This window comes from Symphodus melops (genome assembly GCF_947650265.1).
Source record: "Symphodus melops genome assembly, chromosome: 1".
Taxonomy (NCBI): Eukaryota; Metazoa; Chordata; class Actinopteri; order Labriformes; family Labridae; genus Symphodus; species Symphodus melops.
Window position 1 is genome coordinate 28,996,782 of NC_136691.1, and position 22,199 is coordinate 29,018,980.

The window sequence follows — 22,199 nt, forward strand, 5'->3', positions numbered from 1 at the left end:
CCTTTTCCTCGTAAAATAGTCACTTACAGGACTCTAACATCTGTACAACACTTGATATGATTGGACGTGTCAGACAGCGTGAATCAATGATAAAGAAAAATGAATGAAAGTCATTTTGGTTACGTTGTAGAAACGTGCACAGTGTGTGCTGCTCTTTAACTCGTCATGGAAACTCATCACGTGTTTCATTCGACCTCCAAGCAGATAAGAATCATCTGCAGAACAACTTGACAGACGTTCAGCCTTTCTTCTTACTCGTCTCTTTGCAGGTAACTTTACATGTTATGCACTTTAATACGATTCACTAAGAATAGATTGCCCTGCGAGCTGCTCGCCCTGATCGTCACAGCAATGAATTTATGATTTACTCCCGGATTGATCTTTGATATCAAAATGCTTTTTAGGATCTTTTTCCCATCAGTGAAATCTTTATGAGAAACTCAGAAGAACTCATGAATGTCAATGCACACACACACACCTGTAATCACCTCTCACTAAGAGGACAGACAAAGGACAGAAAAAGAACCTCGGACCAACAACATACAGGTATATTTATATTTCTGCCTAAAAAATGATTCTCATTCAAAACATTTTTATATAAATATATCGATTTCATCCAAACCTCTTTATAAAAAATCATTCTTTGGGTTCATTCTTCCCAACAACCAGCTGAGATGACAAGGAGACATCTGCATAGGTTTACACAGCTGCATGAGAGCAAACACAAGACACGAGACGTCACAGCGCCACACTGCCCAGAGGTCAACACATAGACTGTCAGTCGCTCAGAGGTCAACACATAGACTGTCAGTCGCCCAGAGGTCAACACATAGACTGTCAGTCACTCAGAGGTCAACACATAGACTGTCAGTCACTCAGAGGTCAACACATAGACTGTCAGTCGCCCAGAGGTCAACACATAGACTGTCAGTCACTCAGAGGTCAACACATAGACTGTCAGTCACTCAGAGGTCAACACATAGACTGTCAGTCACTCAGAGGTCAACACATAGACTGTCAGTCGCCCAGAGGTCAACACATAGACTGTCAGTCACTCAGAGGTCAACACATAGACTGTCAGTCGCCCAGAGGTCAACACATAGACTGTCAGTCGCCCAGAGGTCAACACATAGACTGTCAGTCGCTCAGAGGTCAACACATAGACTGTCAGTCGCTCAGAGGTCAACACATAGACTGTCAGTCGCCCAGAGGTCAACACATAGACTGTCAGTCGCTCAGAGGTCAACACATAGACTGTCAGTCGCCCAGAGGTCAACACATAGACTGTCAGTCGCTCAGAGGTCAACACATAGACTGTCAGTCGCTCAGAGGTCAACACATAGACTGTCAGTCGCCCAGAGGTCAACACATAGACTGTCAGTCGCCCAGAGGTCAACACATAGACTGTCAGTCGCCCAGAGGTCAACACATAGACTGTCAGTCACTCAGAGGTCAACACATAGACTGTCAGTCGCTCAGAGGTCAACACATAGACTGTCAGTCGCCCAGAGGTCAACACATAGACTGTCAGTCGCTCAGAGGTCAACACATAGACTGTCAGTCGCTCAGAGGTCAACACATAGACTGTCAGTCACTCAGAGGTCAACACATAGACTGTCAGTCGCTCAGAGGTCAACACATAGACTGTCAGTCGCCCAGAGGTCAACACATAGACTGTCAGTCGCTCAGAGGTCAACACATAGACTGTCAGTCGCTCAGAGGTCAACACATAGACTGTCAGTCGCCCAGAGGTCAACACATAGACTGTCAGTCACTCAGAGGTCAACACATTGACTGTCAGTCACTCAGAAGATGGAAGCCCGGCAGCTCATCAGAGGGCCCGTGTGGTGTTGAAGCTATGAGAATGGAGGTAGACCTTTTTCTGTCGGTGATGAACCGGAGAGGCTCAGATGCTCACGGCCACAGGAGGAAGTGTAGTCCAGTGCTTGTACACAGACGGCACGGAACAAGTCATCGACTGACATACAATGAAGTGGTGAAGAGTTCATGTACTTCCTTCTCATGCTAATGTAAACATTGGACATGTTTTGGTCAACTCGGAAGATGGTGAGCATCACGTGGAGAATGGTGGAAAGAGCCTTCTTGACAGATGCTGTCATTTTTTTAAATATAAAGTGGAAACAAAGTGACTAACTTCTGTGTCCCAAAGGTTTATTCAGATGTCAGAGACGGACATGACGGCTCGCTGGATTTAATACATTCACCGTCCTGCTCTGCTCATGATTCACTCCATCTGTCTTTTGACTGTGGAACAATACCTGACACTCATCCATGACGATCTCTGTCGTTATTTGCAGGGGAGAAAATTCACCCAACATGAAATCTACTGACAGCACGGCTTCTCCTAATCATCTTAAAGCCTCTTTCCTCTTGGAGCTCCTTGTGACTTTCAGGGGCAAACATTAAACTGAGCAGCATGTCGCTCTGTGACGCCTAGTGTTTAAAATGAGTACTGCAGTCTAAACTCTAATCATCACAGAGAGCTGTCTCCCCCCTCCTCTCACACAGGTCAGCATGTAGAGACACTGTAGCTTCAGTGTTTAGGCAGCTCTGCATGTGGTGGACACTGTAGCTTCAGTGTTTAGCCAGCTCTGCATGTGGTGGACACTGTAGCTTCAGTGTTTAGCCAGCTCTGCATGTAGAGACACTGTAGCTTCAGTGTTTAGCCAGCTCTGCATGTGGTGGACACTGTGGCTTCAGTGTTTAGCCAGCTCTGCATGTGGTGGACACTGTAGCTTCAGTGTTTAGCCAGCTCTGCATGTGGTGCACACTGTAGCTTCAGTGTTTAGCCAGCTCTGCATGTGGTGGACACTGTAGCTTCAGTGTTTAGCCAGCTCTGCATGTGGTGGACACTGTAGCTTCAGTGTTTAGCCAGCTCTGCATGTGGTGGACACTGTAGCTTCAGTGTTTAGCCAGCTCTGCATGTGGTGGACACTGTAGCTTCAGTGTTTAGCCAGCTCTGCATGTGGTGGACACTGTAGCTTCAGTGTTTAGCCAGCTCTGCATGGGTCTGTAAAGCTTTCTGCGTTCTAATCTCTCTCCATGTTTCAAAAGCATCTCCAACATTGATCCTAGTTTGAGCAGCTTTCTGCTGCTGGAGCTTATTAGAAACATGCAGAGGCTTTTTAGCTCAGGTAACACCTGTTGGTTTCCAACACTAACTATGTTGTTTACAATAACTTCATTCTGCAAGTTCAACTGATTCATTAAACGTTTTTCTCTCGTAAATTGACAGTCGCTGATTCAGGTTTGAGAAAGCAGCAACACTCGAGTCTGTCTGAATAAAGGCTGAACCTGCGGAGAACTCCTGGGTGTGTCTGCAGATTTCATCATGAATGAACCCTCTTCACATGTTTTTTGTGCAGGAGGTCACCCACAGCAAAAAAGGTATAGAGTAATTGTTTTAGAAAAATATTGATTTGTGAAACATTGCATGAACATAAGCTACTTAGGTCCCCAAATGTTATGAAAGTGCATTTTTAGTTGATGTGAAAAAGGCCTTTATCTGACTTTGACTGGAAGTTTTGATACTGTGGCAGCAAACCACATTAAACCCTTGTTATGTACACAGCTAACCATGGTCCTTATGGAGCTCTTATCCCCTGAACAAATGAATAAACCTGAGAGATTCAACATTTCCACAATCCTGTGAAGTCCCTGACACCCACCCATCTTTCCCCAGACTCTTTGGCCTGATAACTGGGAGCACACAGAGACTGTCTAGTGTTCCCTCTCTACATCGTTGGCAGTGGGCTAGTACAGATGATTGTAGGCACTACAAGGAAACCGTCCTCTTTGGAGGTAAATTTTGTGACCCTGTTCACGGTCTGTGAGACCGTTCGCTTTCTATAAGAGGAGCTGAAGCCAAAGCCTCTGGGGAAGTTCTATTCTTATACATCTATCTCTCATTGTCAGCAGAGACGAGTAATGGGACAGATAAAGTGCAATATGACCCCCGCCCCCCCCAAACCTCAGTGTGTGTGTGTCACTGCCCGTCTTTGGCTGCGGTGTTACCCCTGTACTGTCCCTCCTTCTCCCTCGCCTCGCCCATCTCCGCCTCGCTGCTGCGCTCAGGCCAGTCCAATGGGCCTCAGCTCTTTTTGAAAAAAGAGAAAAGTCTCTTGTCCCGGTCGGCGATTCGGTGAGCTCGCCTCGACGACTGACCACCGTGGGCCCTGGACGCCCCTGATAGCGAAGAAGGGGCTGAGCGCCACTCGTCCTGGTACTTGTCCATCAACTGCTGGTCAATCACTCTGTGCATATCGTCCTAAAGTCAAGGACAAAGACATGGATGAGAAACAGGCAAAAGATGAAGGTCACACAGAGAGGTCAGTGTTGATAAGCCTCTTCATCTCTATCAGATTATCACTGAATACTTCTCAAAGTTATGACAACATGACTGTCTGATTCAAATATTGAAGCACAGAATGATCAGGACCAATTCAACCCACCAGGGGGCGCAACAGCAAACATTTCCTGCTACGCCTTTAAATCTGTTCCATATATTCTCTGTGCTTTGCTTTTATAATATAAAGAAAAGAAACAACTCCCACTGAGGTCCTTTCAGTCTCTGTTGGTGATAAATGGACTGCATGAATATTTATTGAGCTGTGAGCGGGCTTTCTTTTCTAGATTTGGAGCCCACCACCTTTGAGATATTCAGTCTCATCGTGTGTGCACGAAGAATATTACATTTTATTTTATTTGTAGGGCACTTAACATCAGAGAACCTCCAGGTGCTACAGAGTTTAAAGAACACACAGTTCTTTATCACACCATGTACCTCAAATTACTCAACACATTTATCAAGTTTGTGGGTGTGTTGTTGGTAGTTGTTTGGCATTAGCGTCACAAGGGGGAGCTGTTGATCAAGCAGCTGAGACTTGAGGACAAAGATGTCAAACTTAAATCAATCATCAAGCGATGTCTCATAGAAGTCCTATTCAGGAACGCTAAGAAGAAGACATCTTTTAAAAACATTTCAGCAGAGGTAAAGGTGACTTAAGAAGGAGACAGGGTGAGTGCAGAGAGAGAGAGAGAGAGAGAGAGAGAGAGGCGGCTTCGGATGGTACTCTGTGGTGGTTAATGGGTCTGAAGGAATGCTGCATGGGCATTTCTCCAAAGTTGGATAACAGTGGCATGGAATGGCTCAGCATGGCATTTGTCTATTAGTGCAGGGTGAAATGGCGAGATGGCACAGCTCGGGCTCACCTCTAAGGCTGGAGGGGGGGTACCACAGGGGGGAAAGGGTGGTACGGAAGCTGAGAAAGGCCACTAGATCAGAAACCACAAGAGCCAAAAAGTAAAGAGCCCTGAGGAGGCAAACTGTGGGCAGGGGAGAAGAGAGAGGAAAGAGCTACTAGTTACAGGTCAGGGATGGGAAGGACACGCAAACACATTAACACACACCACTATCTAACAAACACACACACACACACACACACACAGATTGACCTCAGGCGACATACATCAAATGTTTCTTCACTAACATCCAAACAGAAAAACCGCCCAAACACCCTGAGGAGTGAAAGAGTGATTAAGAGTAGAGTGGACGTTATAGCCCCCCCTACTGGCTGTAGTGTAGAATCAACTCTGCCTCCTTCATGTTATCAAATGGGACACGGAAACAACTAGAATCAATAATCTGTCAAATACAGTTTTTCTTAAAGGAAGAAAGAACAATGTTTTGATCCAGTAGATGTCGCCCTCGATCACCGGCAGGAAAACAAAAACAAACTGCAGTTTGGCCACGCCTCCTTCACACTGAAGCCTCCGCTCTCCTCAAACAACACACCTCCAAGCTCCGCTCCCTCGTGTTTGCACGGAGGGGAAAAGAAGACGGTGAAGGGTGATTGGCTCAAGCTGCAATCACCTGTGTCATTGTTGTGTTAGCGTGTTAATGTTAGCGCTCTTTAGCTAGCTTGTAGCTTCACATTGCACTTAGATTGACACAGAATGATCGTGGCATCCACATAATGTTCTTCTTTGACTAAAAAAGCTTTTATACTGAAGGGGAGGAGCCGGCCGTCCCGTCAATGTAAGAACTGGCACCTTAATGGAATTAGGTTTCCACCTCTTTCCCTACAAACAGCAGAGTCAAAGAACTGTCCATGAGTGTCTTTATCTCTATTCTAATACAACACAAACATTTGTCCCGTGTGGACTGTGCCGCCCTGTCAGATATTTCAGTGTTTCATCGGTAAGGTAAATGTATGTTGTGGTTGAACTCCATCAGCTGCTTCCTCCTGTGCACACGTTCGCTACAAATGCTACCACATGCTAGCGCCCATTTGAGGTTATTTTCTCCTCCTCACTTCAAAACGAGGAGGTGAAGACGCCTTGTCCACCTTTATATACGGTTGGAACATGTTAGAGAGAAGAAGAGGGATGGACAAGCTGTACTAGAAGTTAGAGTCCTTTCACTCTTAAATAGTCTAACTAACCATTAATCCATACATCACATGCTAACATACCACATTTAGCTTTTACTAAGAAACCACCTGGGACCGTTTACCGACCTGCCAAGCTTCCAGCTGCTGCGAGAGGTTGAGCTTCTGCTGGATGGCGTCCAGGAGCTGGCTATTCAGAGACATGATGTCTATTTTACACTTGGCCAGTTCCATCTCCACAGCTTTCTTCCTGTAAGGCACACATCCAGTATCAATATAGTGACATCCCACAAAGTCATGATCCTAAAGACAGTCTGCTCCCACTGCAGTGGGGAAGAGCCGTTAAAGAAGGTTGGTCTTTTTGTGCAGACAGGTGGATGGAGATGTGGAGACGCAGGTGGGTATTAGATTACGGCGAGCAGCAGGTCAGTTTGGCTAAAAGCAGTTAGCAACAACCTGTCAAATGCTATAACCCCAACCAACAGAAAGACTGGTTTAAGGTTTCGTTTTGGGCTTTGTGGATAGAGACAGAAATCAGGGTGAGAGAGGAATTACACGGAGCCACAGGTCGGATTCCATCGATGCCCAAAGTGGGGGTGCACAAACTAGCCACGAAGCGACAGGCGCCCCGTGAACTGTGATTTTAAAGGAGTTACATAAGAAAGATATAACTCGTTAAGAGGGAGCTAACACAGCGTTGGTACAGCACCAAGTGTTTGTATTCCTTTCCTCTCCCAGAAAGCTCGATGATCTGAGGTTGGTTTGAGTTTGATTGTCTCAGTCCTGATTGGTTACAGTCAGACTTTTAACAGGTGTATCCACACCTCCAGTCCTTAGCATTAAAAGCACTTCATGTTTGTCCACATGATGACACACACCTAATGTTCTGATGAGTGTAAGTCTTACTTGACATTGAAGGTGTGCAGAAGGTGATGCATGTTTGCACAGGTGACTTACTTGGCTATGGCCTCGTCTCTGTCTCGGATAGCGCTCTGGAGCTGCTCGCTTGGTTCTCGGAGTTCAGCCATCGTCTTCATCCGCTCGTTTTCCTCTCGGAGAGAGCGCGTTTCTACCGAGAGCATGGCCATCTGCAGGTGACATCACGCAACAACACAGACGCATGAGGCTCAGGCCTTAAAAATAACTACAGCAGAGGTGACCCACTTGAGCAGGGAAGTAAGTACGAGCTCGACCCAGCGGAGTCAAGATCTTGCTGAAAGTGAAAATCCCTCCGAGGTGAAGAGGGAGGGAACCACTGATTTAATGCGTTGTTTTTACACCGTTATTTGACGTGATGCTCGGACAGCAGCGGCGCCTCACTGTGAGCGCTTCTCTCTCTCTCTCTCGTGTTTGTGACGTGCACAGACACACCGTGTTCATGTTAATGCGTGCACACCTGTGTTACCTGATTGTGTAGCTGTAGCGTCTCCTCTTCGTTGCTGCGTGTTTTGTCGTGCTCTGCTTCGTACAGCTCCCTGACTTCCCTCAGCTCCTCTCCGAGCTTCCTCGCCTGCTCCTCCAGAGCCTCCTCATCGCTTCGCCTCGAGCCCTTTCAACACACGACACACGACACACGATACATTATTAACACCCTCACTATACAAGTTTACATTTAACATATACGTGTACGAAATCTAACTTTAGCTTCTCTCTCAATCCAAAAACACTACACACAGTGGCATCGCTCTTCGGGGGAAAGAATTAGAAAAATACATGAAACCTTAGCGGGATGTTTCTTACCGTGGACTCGTTGCCATCCAGCAGATTCTGTGTTAACCTCCGTAGCTCGAGCAGGCTGGTGTGGAGGCTTCCAGTAGGCACATCCTTGGCTGAGGACGTCTCAGAGGACTCGTCCATGGAAGAGTCCGTTGACAGCGCTGAGTCTGTGACGTCATTTCCCCGGATATGAGAGCAGAGCGAGCGAACTTCACAGTAGGCCTCCCAAAGCTGGAGACGCATCTGAAGAGGAGAGCAGGGGGAGAGAGAGTTTTTGCAAAAAGGCAGCTAAGTTTTTGAAAAGGATTTGAGTGAACAGAGTCGTGCTGTACCTGTTCTCGCTCCTGCTCCTGCTCCTCCTGCTCCATGCTTTGCTCTATCTCACACAGCAGGCTGGATGGGTGCGGGGTGAGAGTGTGGAGGCTGTGTTCTTCGGTTAGCTCCTCCAGCCGAGCGCTCAGCTGTCTGTGGGACACCTGAACCTCCTGCAGCTCCTGCTGGTTTTGCCTTAACTAAACTCAACAGAAGAGGCCATCTTTGAGTACACAGCCCGTCTCCGAGGAGGTCAGAAGATTACGTTTAGGAAGGTTGTAAAGGTCTTCCACTATAAACAGGTGTTTAGCTCATGTCTGTGTGTACCTGTAGGTCCTTCTGATGACACTGCCTCTCCAACACCAGCGTCCTCTCTCGGAGGTCGTCCACCGTATTCTGCAGCAGCTCGTTCTCCTCCAGCATGGCGTGTACCCGATGTTCTAGCTCCATCTTCCTCTCAGACAGCATCTTAATCTAACATGCCAAACAGCTCAAATTAGTTTCTGTGCCGTGGTAAATAGGCACTACATGGCGAAACTGGATTGCTCAGCTCTCTTGGTCAATAGCGGGTGGATGGGCGGCTATGACCAGAGTCTGTTTTCTTCCGTTCTTTAAGGCAGGCTGAGGTCTGACTCCAGATTAAAAGTACTCCCACTGGTCTTGAGAATGTCCGTTGCCTAGCATCGGTGTAGGCGTTCGTTGCCACCCTGATCTTGAGGAATGTCTTGTTGACATGTGAGCTTGACATCAGCTCGCTCTTTAACATGCATCTGTAGCCGCCCTTCTATTTAATGCTGGCAAAGCAGAAACACCACATACTCTGTTTCCCATGAATTGTTTCTCCTCGTAGCTGACAGAGTAGCTTCTCTCATAAAACCAACACGAGTCCTCGCTCATTTGGATCCTGCCTGCTTCTGACCTACATCTGCTAACCTATTTCAAAGCTTACATGTGCAGCCGTTGTTTTTTACATGTGAGACATCACGTTGTCGGGTTCTGGATAATTTGTGGCTTCTAGAGTCTCTACTGGCAAAATGCCTTCAGTCATGAGTTCCTGTCACATAAAGGCAAGAAATTGGAAAAGCGGGTGCACCCAGACATTGCAGTATCCTCGGCTAAATATAGAGTGGTAGCCTTTTCTCCCAATTATAGCTCGGGCTCTGCAGTTTGGGTGTTTTCTGCCTGGCTTTAAAGCTTTACAGCTACAGGGAACTCCCCTGTGCTAAAGTGCTTGAACAGCCTCTTCTGTCATACATGGCACAACTGACATCACAAGACATCTCATGCTCAAGTCACAGAGCATGTGTTCAAAGCTCAGGAAACAGGGATTGCCATGGTGATGTACACGTGTGAGATAGAGATTGTTTTGCAGGAAACAAAGAAATGTTTTCACTTTTCATTTCTTAAGCTCTCAGTGTAGTTTATATTCAACCTCCAAAAACATGACGTTTTACTGTAAGAGTGAGTGCAATCCTTGTTTCTGTCATTTTACAAAGCATATCATGCAGCATGCAGCTCGGCCCATAAACAGTGATCAGGAACGACTCACTTCTAGCCCTTGCTGCTCCAGACAAGAGGGGCGGATTTTCAGAGGAGTGTTTGGGCAAAGAGAGAGATAAGACATAGAGATAGGAGAGAGAAAGTTTGAGAGAAAGTCCACAGTGCCTTGAGAGATTCAACACGTACACATGCTCTAAGTATTTGGTATCAGTCAGTGAAAGGCGAGCACAGACTGTGGTTCAGTGTTTAAAGGAAGAATGTGCGACTTTTAGATCCAGTAGATGTCGCCCTTGAGCTCCAGTATGAAACCAAATTTAATTGTTGTTTGGCCGGCCATCACGCCCCACTGAAGCCCTCGCCCTCCCTCCAGAGACAAACCTCGCCTCGCGTTCACATGGACGAGTCACGCTCACGTGGCCGACAGACTCGTCCTTGGCTCGACCTGCAATCACCTGTGTCCTGCATTGGTGGGCTAGCAGGCTAATGGTAGTGCTCTTTAGCTAGCTTGTAGCTTCAAATTGCATGTTCATTTACGAGGGATGATGTTTGGAGCCGGTCCATGTAAACACAGCTCTGACAACAACACAGCCAGCGGGACTCCAGCTTGTCCCTCACTGTAGACAGTCAGGACTCAGAGACACGTTTACACAGGACACACTGGAGTTATATTGTTTGTGTAGCATGTAGCACAGTCTTCCTTTAAGCAGAACCATTGCACTAAATTAATCTGACCAGAAAGTCCAAGGACTGTGTCACTTCTGTTCTCAGCTGTCTTTGTGGTCACATGTGGTAATTGCACAAAAAAGATTTTTTTGTTTTTTTTAAATTTCCTTGTGTTTACTTGTTGTTTAATAAAGGTGATAAGATTTAAATTAGTGTCTCTTCTTGAAGAATGAAACTGAGAGGATTTAAAGGTTGTTACTTTCTTAAGTAAAAAATATAAAATGTATATATTAATGTGAAAACCCTTTTACACATTTTAAATCCTTTCATTTAAATCAAGTAAATCTGATTGGTGTAGGGAGAGAGTGTTTGCGCACACACACACACACACACGTCACAGTTAATGGTTGATGGTTGAACTTCCTGTCAGCATCTCGTTGAGGCGAGCTGTGACAGCATGACAGAAAGAGAAGTCACACAGTGTTGAAGGAAAGCTGCTCACCTCAGCCTGTAGAGTCTCAAGTCGTGTCATGTGCTGGCTTGTAGACATACTCTTCTCCCTGAAGTCGTCCCGTAATGAATTGACCTGAGTGGACAGCTGCCTCTCCACCTCTGCAGCCTGGATCAACATATCCAAACACAAAGGACAGAATGGTGAATGGCTGCAGGAGCTGGGGATCACTGAGAGACAACAACCTAATGATTAATACATGTCAGTAAAGGGTCAATTTTACTATACTGGAACCAAACACACACACACACATGAATACACGAACACACACAAACAAAGTCATGCGCTCACAGTCTGTCGGGACTTGGGAACCCAAAGGTTGCCGGCTCAAGTCCTGGTGAGGACCAGAATATGGAGGTTATTCTAGGAGCTGCAGAGTTGACAGATCGTGTCCGAACTACTCGATTTGCCCCCAGTCTTAGCGCGTGTGTGTGTGTGTGTGTGTGTGTGTGTGTGTGTGATTCAGGCCCATGTGTGTGAGAAGCATGCCTCTCAATAACAGAGTGTAATTTCCCCTCAGGGTTTTCGTGAAGTATGTGAATGAAAGGTGCACACACACACACACACACACACACACACACACACACACACATGACCTCTATAGTCTTCATTGGTCTATTCCTGGAATAAGAGCGTTCCCTTTGTCATAGCCTCAAAGCCCGTTTCTAAAACCTTCTCACACTCACGCTCAGTCTTTGTCCAACCCAGTCCAGTCAACAGCTGAGCTCTTTGGACAGGTGAGACAAACAAAGAGCCTGACGGAGCTTCATTAGCATAGAGCTGCACTCAGGAAGCTAGAATTTACATTATCATCATCACTGCCATGGCAACAACAAAATCCTCAAAACGGCCCACTCATCACAGCTCAGTGAGGAAACTAAAAATAAAATAAGCACGGCAGGAGACACCGCAGGTTACTGATGCACACGAACAAGTCCTTTAGCTTCAGGAAGTCACACACCTTTAAAAACGGGTTGTTTTTCAATACTTAACGCCGATAGAAAATCTAGCCAAATTAATATCAATCCAAGTGTCAGCCTGTAGGTGGCACTGCAGCTTCTACGTGAGCTCAACAGCCCAGTTCAGTTCTGTGCATGCAGTGTGAGCAGCTACAGGAGGGCTCTGTTTCAGCTTCACCCTGAACTTGACCCCTCTGGAACCACTGAGTTCACTATTCTGGTTTAACTGACATCAAAGCATGTCAGCAAACATAAAGCAAACTACTTGAAACGTATTGAAGAGTTCGAGGTTAACACCTTTCTGTGAATGAATTGGAAAGGTGAGCAAGGCAAAACAAGATCGGCACAGCAGGAAGCCTCCGTCGGAAGGATATATGAAGTGACGTTTGGAGCATTCATGCATCTATGGATCGGATATGAAACATTTCCAAATGAAGAAGATATATCAAGGCTCAATGTCTCAAAGTCAAGGATGAGAATTATATCAACTTCCTGGAGCTCCATTGACACATAAGCTGTTTTCTGACCGCAAGAACTTTTTCATAGTTCTAGGAACTGTTGGAAACCTCCCTGTTCTTTAGTGAATCTGCATTTCAGGAACTCTGAAACTATTTTAGATCCTAAAAGAGATGCAGACAGAGAAAAAGCCCCCATGGTGAGTAGCTCTCAGGGAACTCTCTGGTGGATAGTTCCTCTTCAAAAAGTCCCCAGAACTGTTTGGTTTGAAAACACCAGGAAAGATGTTTTTGATGTTTGGGAACATCTAAAGGGCTATGTTGTGTTTTTCATTCTAAATATTCAACATTCTTTAAGACGTTGAGCTTTTAGCATCTTTGGTCTTCCTCAGGCCTACAGTACCCATGTTGTTATTTTTAGCTGATGCTTCTCGGTCTGCTCGTCAGTAGCCAGATCTGCTTTTCTTCCGTGCTGTGTGGGGAAACAGATGTGCAGTCAATGGAGGCCGGTGCAGCGGCGTGTGTGACCCACTGGCCCGACACACTGACAGATTGAGCTCATGTTGAAAGACCCACACGTGTGAACACAGAAGGCCCGGTTTGTGGTTACTCACATAATCTGCACAGAAAATCCTCAGATCGTCGATCAGGCATCACAACATGAGAGGACACGACAACAGGCGCCAAGCAGACTGCTGTGATCTAATCCAGGGCAGGGAAGTCGAGCTCAGAGAGAGAGAGAGAGGTGTTCCTTTAAAGCGCCTTCATTCTGACATCTGTGCTGCACGTTCAGGCTGAGGAGGCTGAAAACACGAGGACATCATTCCTGTTGATGCTGTGACTGTGTAGCAGCACGCTAGCCGATAGCAACAGGTCAATAACGGGTGCTTGGTTGTCAACTTAGCATCAAACTATCTGTACCCTTGTGCCTTTCTGTTTCAGCACATTCCCATGGTAACAACACGTGGCGTTCCAATTTGCATGTCAATCTGGTTGTCGTGGCAACCAGGGAGAAGTGGGATTGGTGGAGCTGAGCCTTGTGGTCTCGATGCTTCTGGTACTTTCCTCAGTCACTTTCGCAGAATGCTGCCTTGTCTAGACGTATGGAGGAGGGGCGACCCCACGTTCAAACTGTTGCATAACAAAAACTGATCTCTGGAGCTGCAGCTTCACCTGAGGCGTAAGACGTTATGTGCTCCAGCGGCTGCATGGGATCAAGGCTGCGGGCTGGACACATGCCCTGCTGTTGTTTAAGGCGCAGTGAAATGGATTCTGTGGGATATGCGACATGGCACTGACACACCATGAGAGCAGCTATGTTTAATTTCATTGTGCTTCTGTAAGAGGAACAATGACAATAAAAGAATTCTGACGCGTCTCTCATGATGTTCATAACACGTCAGGTCTTAGTCATAGGTAAGGTCTTTTACCTTCTTATTGTAAAGTGTCTTCAGATAACACGTGTTATGAATTGGCTCTAGACAAATTAACATTGATTGATATCATACTTACAGTACATATTACATTGAGGTGACTCTACTTTTTGAAGGTTACACATCCTCCTCCGCTTTAGTGCAAGTAAGTCTCAGAGCTCCTGAAAACATGTGTGTGAAGTGTTCTAAATCCACTCTGATCCTGTATTTCAGGGGTGTCCAAAACTCAGGGGCCACTTGCGGCCCTTTAGAGGATTTTTTGCGTCCCCCGACTTTAATTGAAGAATAATTAGATTTTGGCCTGAGGCCTCATTCAGTGGCATATTTTGTTATTTTTCTTTTTCACGTTAGAGAGGGCTGAAAGATCTTCAGAACAAACATAAATATTTTCCACATTTTTTGTTTACTATGAAAATGAACATTTATGTAATCTTTGCACACAACAGAAAGCTTGTACAAAAAATAACCACATTACAGGCTTGATTCTGAGAAAAACAAATAAAAAACCAGATAAAGAAGTAAGAAATTACTTGATATCTTCTTATTATTATTGAAGATAATAAATCTTTACTATTTTTTACAAAAAATAAGAACCCAATAGTTTCTTACTGCAAGTATTTATTGTGTATTTACGTTATTTTTAAAGAGTTCAAAATACAAAAAGTTCCTTACAATATTTAAAATGTTAAAAAAAACCTGTGACTCGTGAGCGATTGATCATGTCTATAAACCCCTCTAGAACAGGCTGTTTCTGTGTCTGTAGCTTTAAATATGTAAATGAGCTGTGTCTGACCACGCCCCCTCTCTGGAAGGGCTCGGGTGTACTCGCTGCTTTCTGGCTCCATGTCCTGTTGTTTACGGTGAGAAGGCAGACTCAGAGGGCAGAACAAACACCTAACTGTGGGAGTGTCACCCACCTGGGGGAGGGGCTACTGCCCTTTGTGATGTCATGAAGGGAACATCTCCAAACGGCCTGTTTGAGCACACATTTTCTGACAAGTGGAGCAGGCAGAAGACGGAGAGGAGGGACTTTTCTCATGATTGGGGGGTTTATAGACAGACTAGAGACACATGTTAGAGTCAGAGGAACATGCTAGTAATTTGGATAATGTGTGACCTTCAATAAATGTGATTTCCTCCATGTCCTAAAAAATACCTTTTTGAATAATTAAGATGATTTTCTGTCAGTGTTTAGTTTAAAAAAACATTGTAGGTTAAAGAAAGAAGATTTGACCATGCTGACATGTTTGAGTCACTGCATCCCAAGCCTTTTTAAAGCCTGCACGTTAATGTAATTAAGGACAGGTTCCCCTCCTGCTGGTTCACTGTGATCAGATTAGCTCTGAGGTCTAAGACTGTTCTCACAGTGCTGAAACAGAGCGACAGGTACACACCTCAACACCTCATAGGCTGTGCTTCTGGAGCAATGGGAACACAGTGAGTTCACTATCACGCAGTTTTACTACCCAGATTTGGAAAACCACTCAGACATGCCCTCAGCAACACCTGAGAGAAGGAGCCACAGGGGGTATTTTCATCCACCCAGGGTAAGACATGAGGATATAGCAGGCTAATATTTAAATCTTCTTTGCCAAAATAACCAAGTTACCTGCTGGTATTAATTAAGTAGAGTATAGATTGGAGTTGTTGTGGTTCCTGACTGAATGCATATGGCCAGGCTATTAGCACAGATTATAACCTAATCCCCTTAGCGCTGTATTTTACTCCATGGCTTACATCACTTCCAGTGGAGCGCCCCGGCTTCTCAAGGTCATCTCACTGCAGCCAATAGAAAGCCTTGTTATGAACTAATGCCTTTAGTTGTTGGACTGCTAATACATTAACTCACTGTGTCATCAATCTCATCGTCCGCTACGGGGGTTCATCTCAGAATGAAACCTGCAGGAAGCTTGACTGACTCAAAGTTACTTGCTCATTAAAATATGATGCATGTGATATGCAAAGAAAATGACAGTAATGATTATGTGAAGAAATTAATGACAGTCCCAGTTTGGTATTCTTCACGTGTTTGGAGAAACCTCAGAGCATCCTGTGTTTCAGTGTCGCTCACTTAGGACGTAACAACAGCTATGGGATAAAAATCTAGCTAGGAATGAATCGACTTAGTTGTTCCTTAAAAAAGAGTCATTTTCCTTCTAATGACAGTAATGAAGTTTGCAAAACAGCCAGAGATGGTCTTGATTTTAAATCTGGAGACAAGACAGAGTCAAAATGCTTTCAATTCTTAGACGAGACCGAGACCTTCAAAGAGACCGGTCTACAGTCCAAGACCAACTTCCAGGGTTTCCCCACTAATTCTCAGTCTCACCAGTAAAAAAAAAAAACAGAAACTGAATCTAAAAGGAGTTTAAAGAGAAATCCTGTGACAGAGACTCTGTTGAACTGATCAATTAGTACTTCATAACACACGCTAGTTAAAAACATTAGCTCTGTTTTTAAAGCACATAAAAAAGGAGATTTGTGTTCAAAGACACAATTCACAATCTGACAATCTGTTTTCAGTTAGTCCTTTACAAGTAAGGGGGTTTCACCCTCGGGACCCGGGTACCCTGGGCACAACATCCCGTTTATATGATGGATTTAAACACAGAAGGTTACCGCGCTCGAGTACGGGCTTTAGAAGATGTGACTATATGTCGTCATTAGAAACGTCTCCTGTGCTCATTTCATGGGAGGAAGGAAACGTGTGTTTTGGCTTACAGCGAGGCACATCTACACCCGAAGAAGAGAGCTACAGTGAGGAGTTAACTCATGTAAGAAACAGGGACAGCAGATGGAAATAGAAGGCCTCCAGTGGCCTCACAGCTGCAGGGTTTCCTCAGGGTGGTTTTACATTCCCGCAGAGCTGTGCACAGTTAGCATCACTTAGCCGTATGCTAGGAATAAACAGAAGCAGAAAGAAAAGAAAGCCGGGATGACTCGGAGAAAGAAGCATAAAATGAGGGCGAAAGCAAGCGCTGTGGTTGACCTCATTTGTTCTATTACCCACCAGGTCTCCCTGCGTCTGTCCAATTCCCTGCACCGTGACTTCTCAATCGATGAAGTCAATTAGTTCTCATAAATTTCACTGACTCGCATTGGCCGCTAGATGCGCCGCCGTCGCATAATCTAGACCACTGTCAATGAATATCTTTATAGATTTCCCACACCCAGCTTTCAATCAAATTAAATGCAGTTTAATTATGTTAAGTGAAACTCCGGCTCCAATCTTTAGCCACTAACGGATCGAGATCAGGAGAAGTCCTTGATAAAATGTAGTCGTGCAGTTGGGGGCAAGATGGGCCAAGGGGAGGATTTAATCTGATCAGGAGGAGAGGTCGAGCTCACACAGCCCACTCCCCCCCTGAACAGTGACTACAGATTATCTTTTCAACACCAAAATTAAAGGTTGCCATGGACACAAAGGCAGCATCTGTACGTGTAGCTATGGCGCCCACTGCCAGCCTATCAGTCGACTGGCCTCATCCTAAAGCCTCTGCTTGTGGTCTTTAGTTGGTCTGTTAGGGGATCTTAGTGTGTGACAGGTAGAAGGCGTGACGTAATATGGCTCTTTGAAAGCACGCGTGACATATCTGAACTAAAAGAGAAGCAGTGATCCTGGAATATAACGGTCCAAACATGTTTATATTAAAAAGTGTGTAAATGATCTTCTCAGGCCGCAGGTCACACCTCCACCGTTCACACACTGATGGTCGAGGCTGCTGACTACACAGCCCATCACTAATCCTCACACACACACATTTATAACGTTGCACATGAAGCAGCGGGAGCAATTTTGTCTAAGTGTCTTGCCCAAGGACAGATTGGACATGTGTCTGCAGGAGCTGGGGATCGAACCTTCCTGTCGAGAGACGAACAACTCTACCGCTGAACCACAGCCGCAGAATATACAGATAAATAAACTCAAATGGTGGAATCCATCCACACTAACACAAACTTGAGTCTCAGTTAGTACAAAGGAGTATCATCAAAAGCTTGTTCACTCTAACACACGTGAGAACAGTGAAGGTCTGTGTCTGTTCGATGAAGCACAATGAGGACAACTTCTTAGCAGGAGTCTCAAGTTTCCTCACATTCCTCCACATGCTCATGGTTTCTTCTCTTTAGCACAACCTGTTAGTCTGTAAATATTAACAGACTGTCTGTTCCTGCAGGGGGCGCTGGAGTCTCATCGATGGCGGTCTCCTTGCTGGAAATGCTGTCTCAAGCTAACTGTCAGTCAAGCTAACTGTCTCAAGCTAACTGTCAGTCAAGCTAACCGTCAGTCAAGCTAACTGTCTCAAGCTAACCGTCAGTCAAGCTAACTGTCTCAAGCTAACTGTCAGTCAAGCTAACTGTCGCAAACTAACTGTCAGTCAAGCTAACGACAGGCGGAGAGCTGGAGCTGAGGCGGGTTTAAGACAGACTGTAACACGGCGCCCGCATGACAATCATGTCAGCTACTCGCCTTATTGTGAATAACTCTGATCCTTTATCAAAACAGGAAAGTCAACAAGAAATACAACGTGTGTTGATCGAGACATGAGCTAATCAGACCTGTTTGGTTTTTGCATCAGGACGTCAACGTCTTCATCTCTGCGAACTGTCTGAATCACTTGAAGCTTCTACAGCAGAATCGTATGTCACCGGCGACATGAGGAATTCAAACAGGCAGGAGAGCAGGACAATAAGACAGGGAGATAAATTGTGGAACTTGTTGAGTTTATTGAGGATATTTTTACTTTTTACTGCACATTTAATGCTCGATTAACTATCGTGGAAAAGCAATTTATCCTGAGCTCTTTAGGGCTTCTTCATCGCAGCTCAACCTACATCTCCTGCTCAATCAGTTTCTCCTGTCATGTGGACGGTACATGACATTAAAGAGGATGTAGCTGTTAACTCGCTTAGTGTAGAATTGGACTTGTGTTAGGGCCGAGTCCTCAGTGAAGCAGAACTTTGTAGCACGTCATCTCCTGACCGTACTGTCCCCTTTATAACATGCTGCTTTATATACTTTCTGTCAATGACACAAAAATCCAAATGCATCATAGAACACCTTCTGCACACCTGTCACAATGCAGAGTGCTGCTGCCGTGCAGTCCAATCTATCTAAATCATCCAACTGAAGCCCTCAAAGCTTCACTTATATATCGATGAGTCAGCATAAATCAGGTTGATATAGAAAGAGGCGTACGTGAAGTAAATCCACCTCAAAGACAGGACGAGTCCTCTTTGACCTGAACATCTTTATATTAGTCTGCTCTGGCTAACTTCAAGTGGACGGACACACACACACACACACACACACACACACACACTCGACCTCACGATCATGTGGCTAGACTGATGAAATCTCCTCCACTTTGATAGGACACGTGATTACACACAGACACACCCTTACCCTACTGAGTTGCTCCAGCAGTCTATGATTTTGTTCCGAGAGGTCACCAATGGCCTTTGTCTTGTCTCTGTCAGTGTCTCTCAGCTGGACCTGGTGGCGCTCCAGCTCGCCCTGCAGATGCAGGATGTCGGTCTCCAGCTCAGCCACGCGGCCCTCCCACTCCCCCTCTCGACTTTCCAGACGCCGACGCAACTCATGCTTCTCCTGCTCCAAGTGCTGCATGCAGGAGAGGGAATAGGGTGAGAGGGTCAGTCAGTCGTTCACGTTATCTCAGAGACCCAACATGAATCCACAAAACAGGCGAAACATTTCCTGGTGATTTATTTATTCGGCAAAAACTCTTAACATGGGAGCAGCAAAAACTAAAGAGGTTTGACATGTGTGACCAACACCAGACACTACAGACCAAAGAGTAAGGTCTAGACCTGCTCATCTTTGAAAGTGTCTTGAGACACATGAGCTGACTGATTGCTTATGCAGCGTAAAGATTTTAATCTGAAGCAGTCGGTTGCATCCTTAACTCCCGAAGTGACAGTTCAGCTTCTTTTTATTCCCTGGATTACAATGAATGGTGGACAGATGCACTGCAGCACCATGGGCTGCCAGAGCTCTGATGGGGGTTGTTGTTGTTGTTGTTGTTATGGTTAAGTCCAAGGATGAAGCATCTGGCATCTATGTGTTTACTATTTTCATCTGAGTAACTGTCTGAACAAAAGTGGGAACCAAAGAGAATCAGAAGGACAACAGCGACTAACTGAAAATGATGTGCGGGCCTGTCACATGATCCTAATAATGAGTGTGATGTGAAGATGCAGCTCATTCCTTTGATCTGTAATGTAAGCCTGCATCAAAGGGCTGAACAGATGTACAGGAGAGTACAAGGCCTGTACAGCCACAGGATTAGTTTCTGTTTCTTTCTGAGGCTCCGTGTTGGCTCATGAAGGATTCCAAAAACAGAAGCTCTGCCATGCAGCATCCAGAGTAAACATGAAAGACACTTTTATGAGCAGTATGCCTGCACTGACATGACAGAGACAACCAACACCTCCTAAGTTGAAATGACTAGCCAGTTATAGTTTATCTTTCAGCAGAGGAGCAACAATACAATGCTAGCCAGGTGCAAGCCTTTTTTTCAAACCTTTTCTGGAGCTTGAATGTGGGCCACAGTTTGTTTTGATCCTCTTCACTTTGTTTACATTGCAAAAGAAAAGGCCTGACTTTACTACACAACTACACAACTTCACACTAAGAGGGGCAGCAGTAAAACTTGGGTGAATAATATAGAAATATTTTCAGATTACCTCTAATTTCTCGTTGAGATCTTTGTGCATTTTCTCGTATTGCTTGGTCAAGTCTTGGTTTCTCTCCAGCAGCGCTTTGCCGAGTTTAGCAGCTAAAACCAAGTCTTTTTCCTTTTGACGGAAGAGCGACAGCAGGTCTGCGTTGTGCCCCACCGCAGGCATCTCCACGTCCGACAGTCCCCCTTCGTCGCCCCTCTCACCAGAAAGCATGGCCAGCTCCTCTTCCAAGGCCATGCCGAGGCCTCCGGAGCCGGCGTGCCGCAGCGGCTGACCCTGATATCCGGAGAGCTCGTGTTTAGCGGGGCTCGTGCGGGGCTCTAAGGAGTCGCTGTCCAGCTCGAGTGGTGCTGAAACCCCGGCAGACGTCTGCAGGTCTAGGTAGAAAGCGGACATTGCCGCCCGACGGAGGAGAAGCCAACAGATGAGAGTCGACTGATTTTATTTCAGACGAACCCACCCTGGACTGACAGGGTTGGGCTGACCGGACCGGCTTACAATCGACAATCCGTCCCTCATTCTCGCTCTTCACAGGTGGATCCCGTTAATTCGAACACCGCTAACTTCCCAGTTTTCTCACGATCCTCTCTTCTCGTCTGCCAACCAGTCCCGGCTCAGACTCAGGCTCAGATTGAAATACAGTTTAGACTCCTCCTATGCAGTTTACCCACTAGCTGTTTATTATAGGATACACACTTGTGTTTTGCCTTTAGCCCGGAATAAACCGCCAACATGATCTCAGCGCAGCGGTCGGTCGGTCAGGGTCCAGCCCGTCTCGGGGTCCGGGGTCCCCCATAACGCTCGGCCTGTTCCACCGTAGGCAATGCCAGCCCAACAGATGAGCGCGTTCCCGAGAGCTGCTCAACCTCCTTTCCCGTCTAGAATGCGCGTTAATGCCTCGCTGGTGACGTCAGTGACGGCCTGTTACAAACAAGCACTCCATTGGCTGAGGATGATAGCGCCATATTTTGGTGCTTCTCTCACAAATCTGTGCCACCGAGCTGGAGCCTACATGAGCACGTGAAGACATGTGGTCAAAAGTGATGCAGAGCCATAAATATTATAATGATGATAAATAACACTGCAGGCATCATTATGAGCCAGAAATAAAATAAACTATCGTTTTCACTCTTTTTTAATTTCACATCGAAAATAAAGAGTTGAAACTCTGTAATATATTAAGATAATTTTCCCTACAGTGGTGAGTGGTGCCTAAAAGAGTGGATTTACTCTTCATTTTTACCCCCATTTTTTAAAGTAGCCCATCCGGGGTATTATAATCAGTGTACTCGTGCATATTTAGCTAATTAAAGACAATCATGCCTTCACCATGGGGGAAAAATGGCAGCACACTATTGAATATTATCAATAAACCTATGGTGTGACTCAGAGGATCTAGAAGTGGGTACACCCTATAGACTGAAAAATAAGATATACTTCACATACCTGCCTCTATTGTAAGCAATTAAATCATGTAAATTATAGAGATCAACAGGAATAAAACGATTTATTCTTGTGAACAAGCCAAGTTGAAATAT

General features: G+C 45.6%; 1 protein-coding gene across 3 annotated transcripts; it reads right to left on the minus strand.

Annotated features, from left to right (window-relative positions):
* Nucleotides 1–1,433: 1,433 nt before the first annotated feature.
* Nucleotides 1,434–21,531, minus strand: bicdl1 (BICD family like cargo adaptor 1). Of its 3 annotated transcripts, XR_013779834.1 has the most exons (12): nucleotides 20,665–21,531; nucleotides 19,364–19,579; nucleotides 11,104–11,220; nucleotides 9,988–9,999; nucleotides 8,766–8,912; nucleotides 8,459–8,638; nucleotides 8,151–8,369; nucleotides 7,816–7,959; nucleotides 7,368–7,498; nucleotides 6,540–6,660; nucleotides 5,233–5,346; nucleotides 4,201–4,288 (listed from the first exon to the last, which is right to left on the minus strand). XR_013779834.1 is itself a non-coding variant. In XM_079351954.1 (11 exons), exons 1-11 carry the CDS (start codon nucleotides 21,055–21,057, stop codon nucleotides 4,112–4,114), a joined length of 1,857 nt encoding a protein of 618 aa, XP_079208080.1. In that variant the 5' UTR covers nucleotides 21,058–21,531; the 3' UTR covers nucleotides 1,434–4,111. The 3 variants fall into 3 exon arrangements, 2 of the variants coding, with proteins under 2 accessions (XP_079208080.1, XP_079208081.1); XM_079351954.1 differs by lacking the exon at nucleotides 5,233–5,346 and having other exon boundaries at nucleotides 1,434–4,288; XM_079351955.1 differs by lacking the exons at nucleotides 5,233–5,346; nucleotides 9,988–9,999 and having other exon boundaries at nucleotides 1,434–4,288.
* Nucleotides 21,532–22,199: the final 668 nt, after the last annotated feature.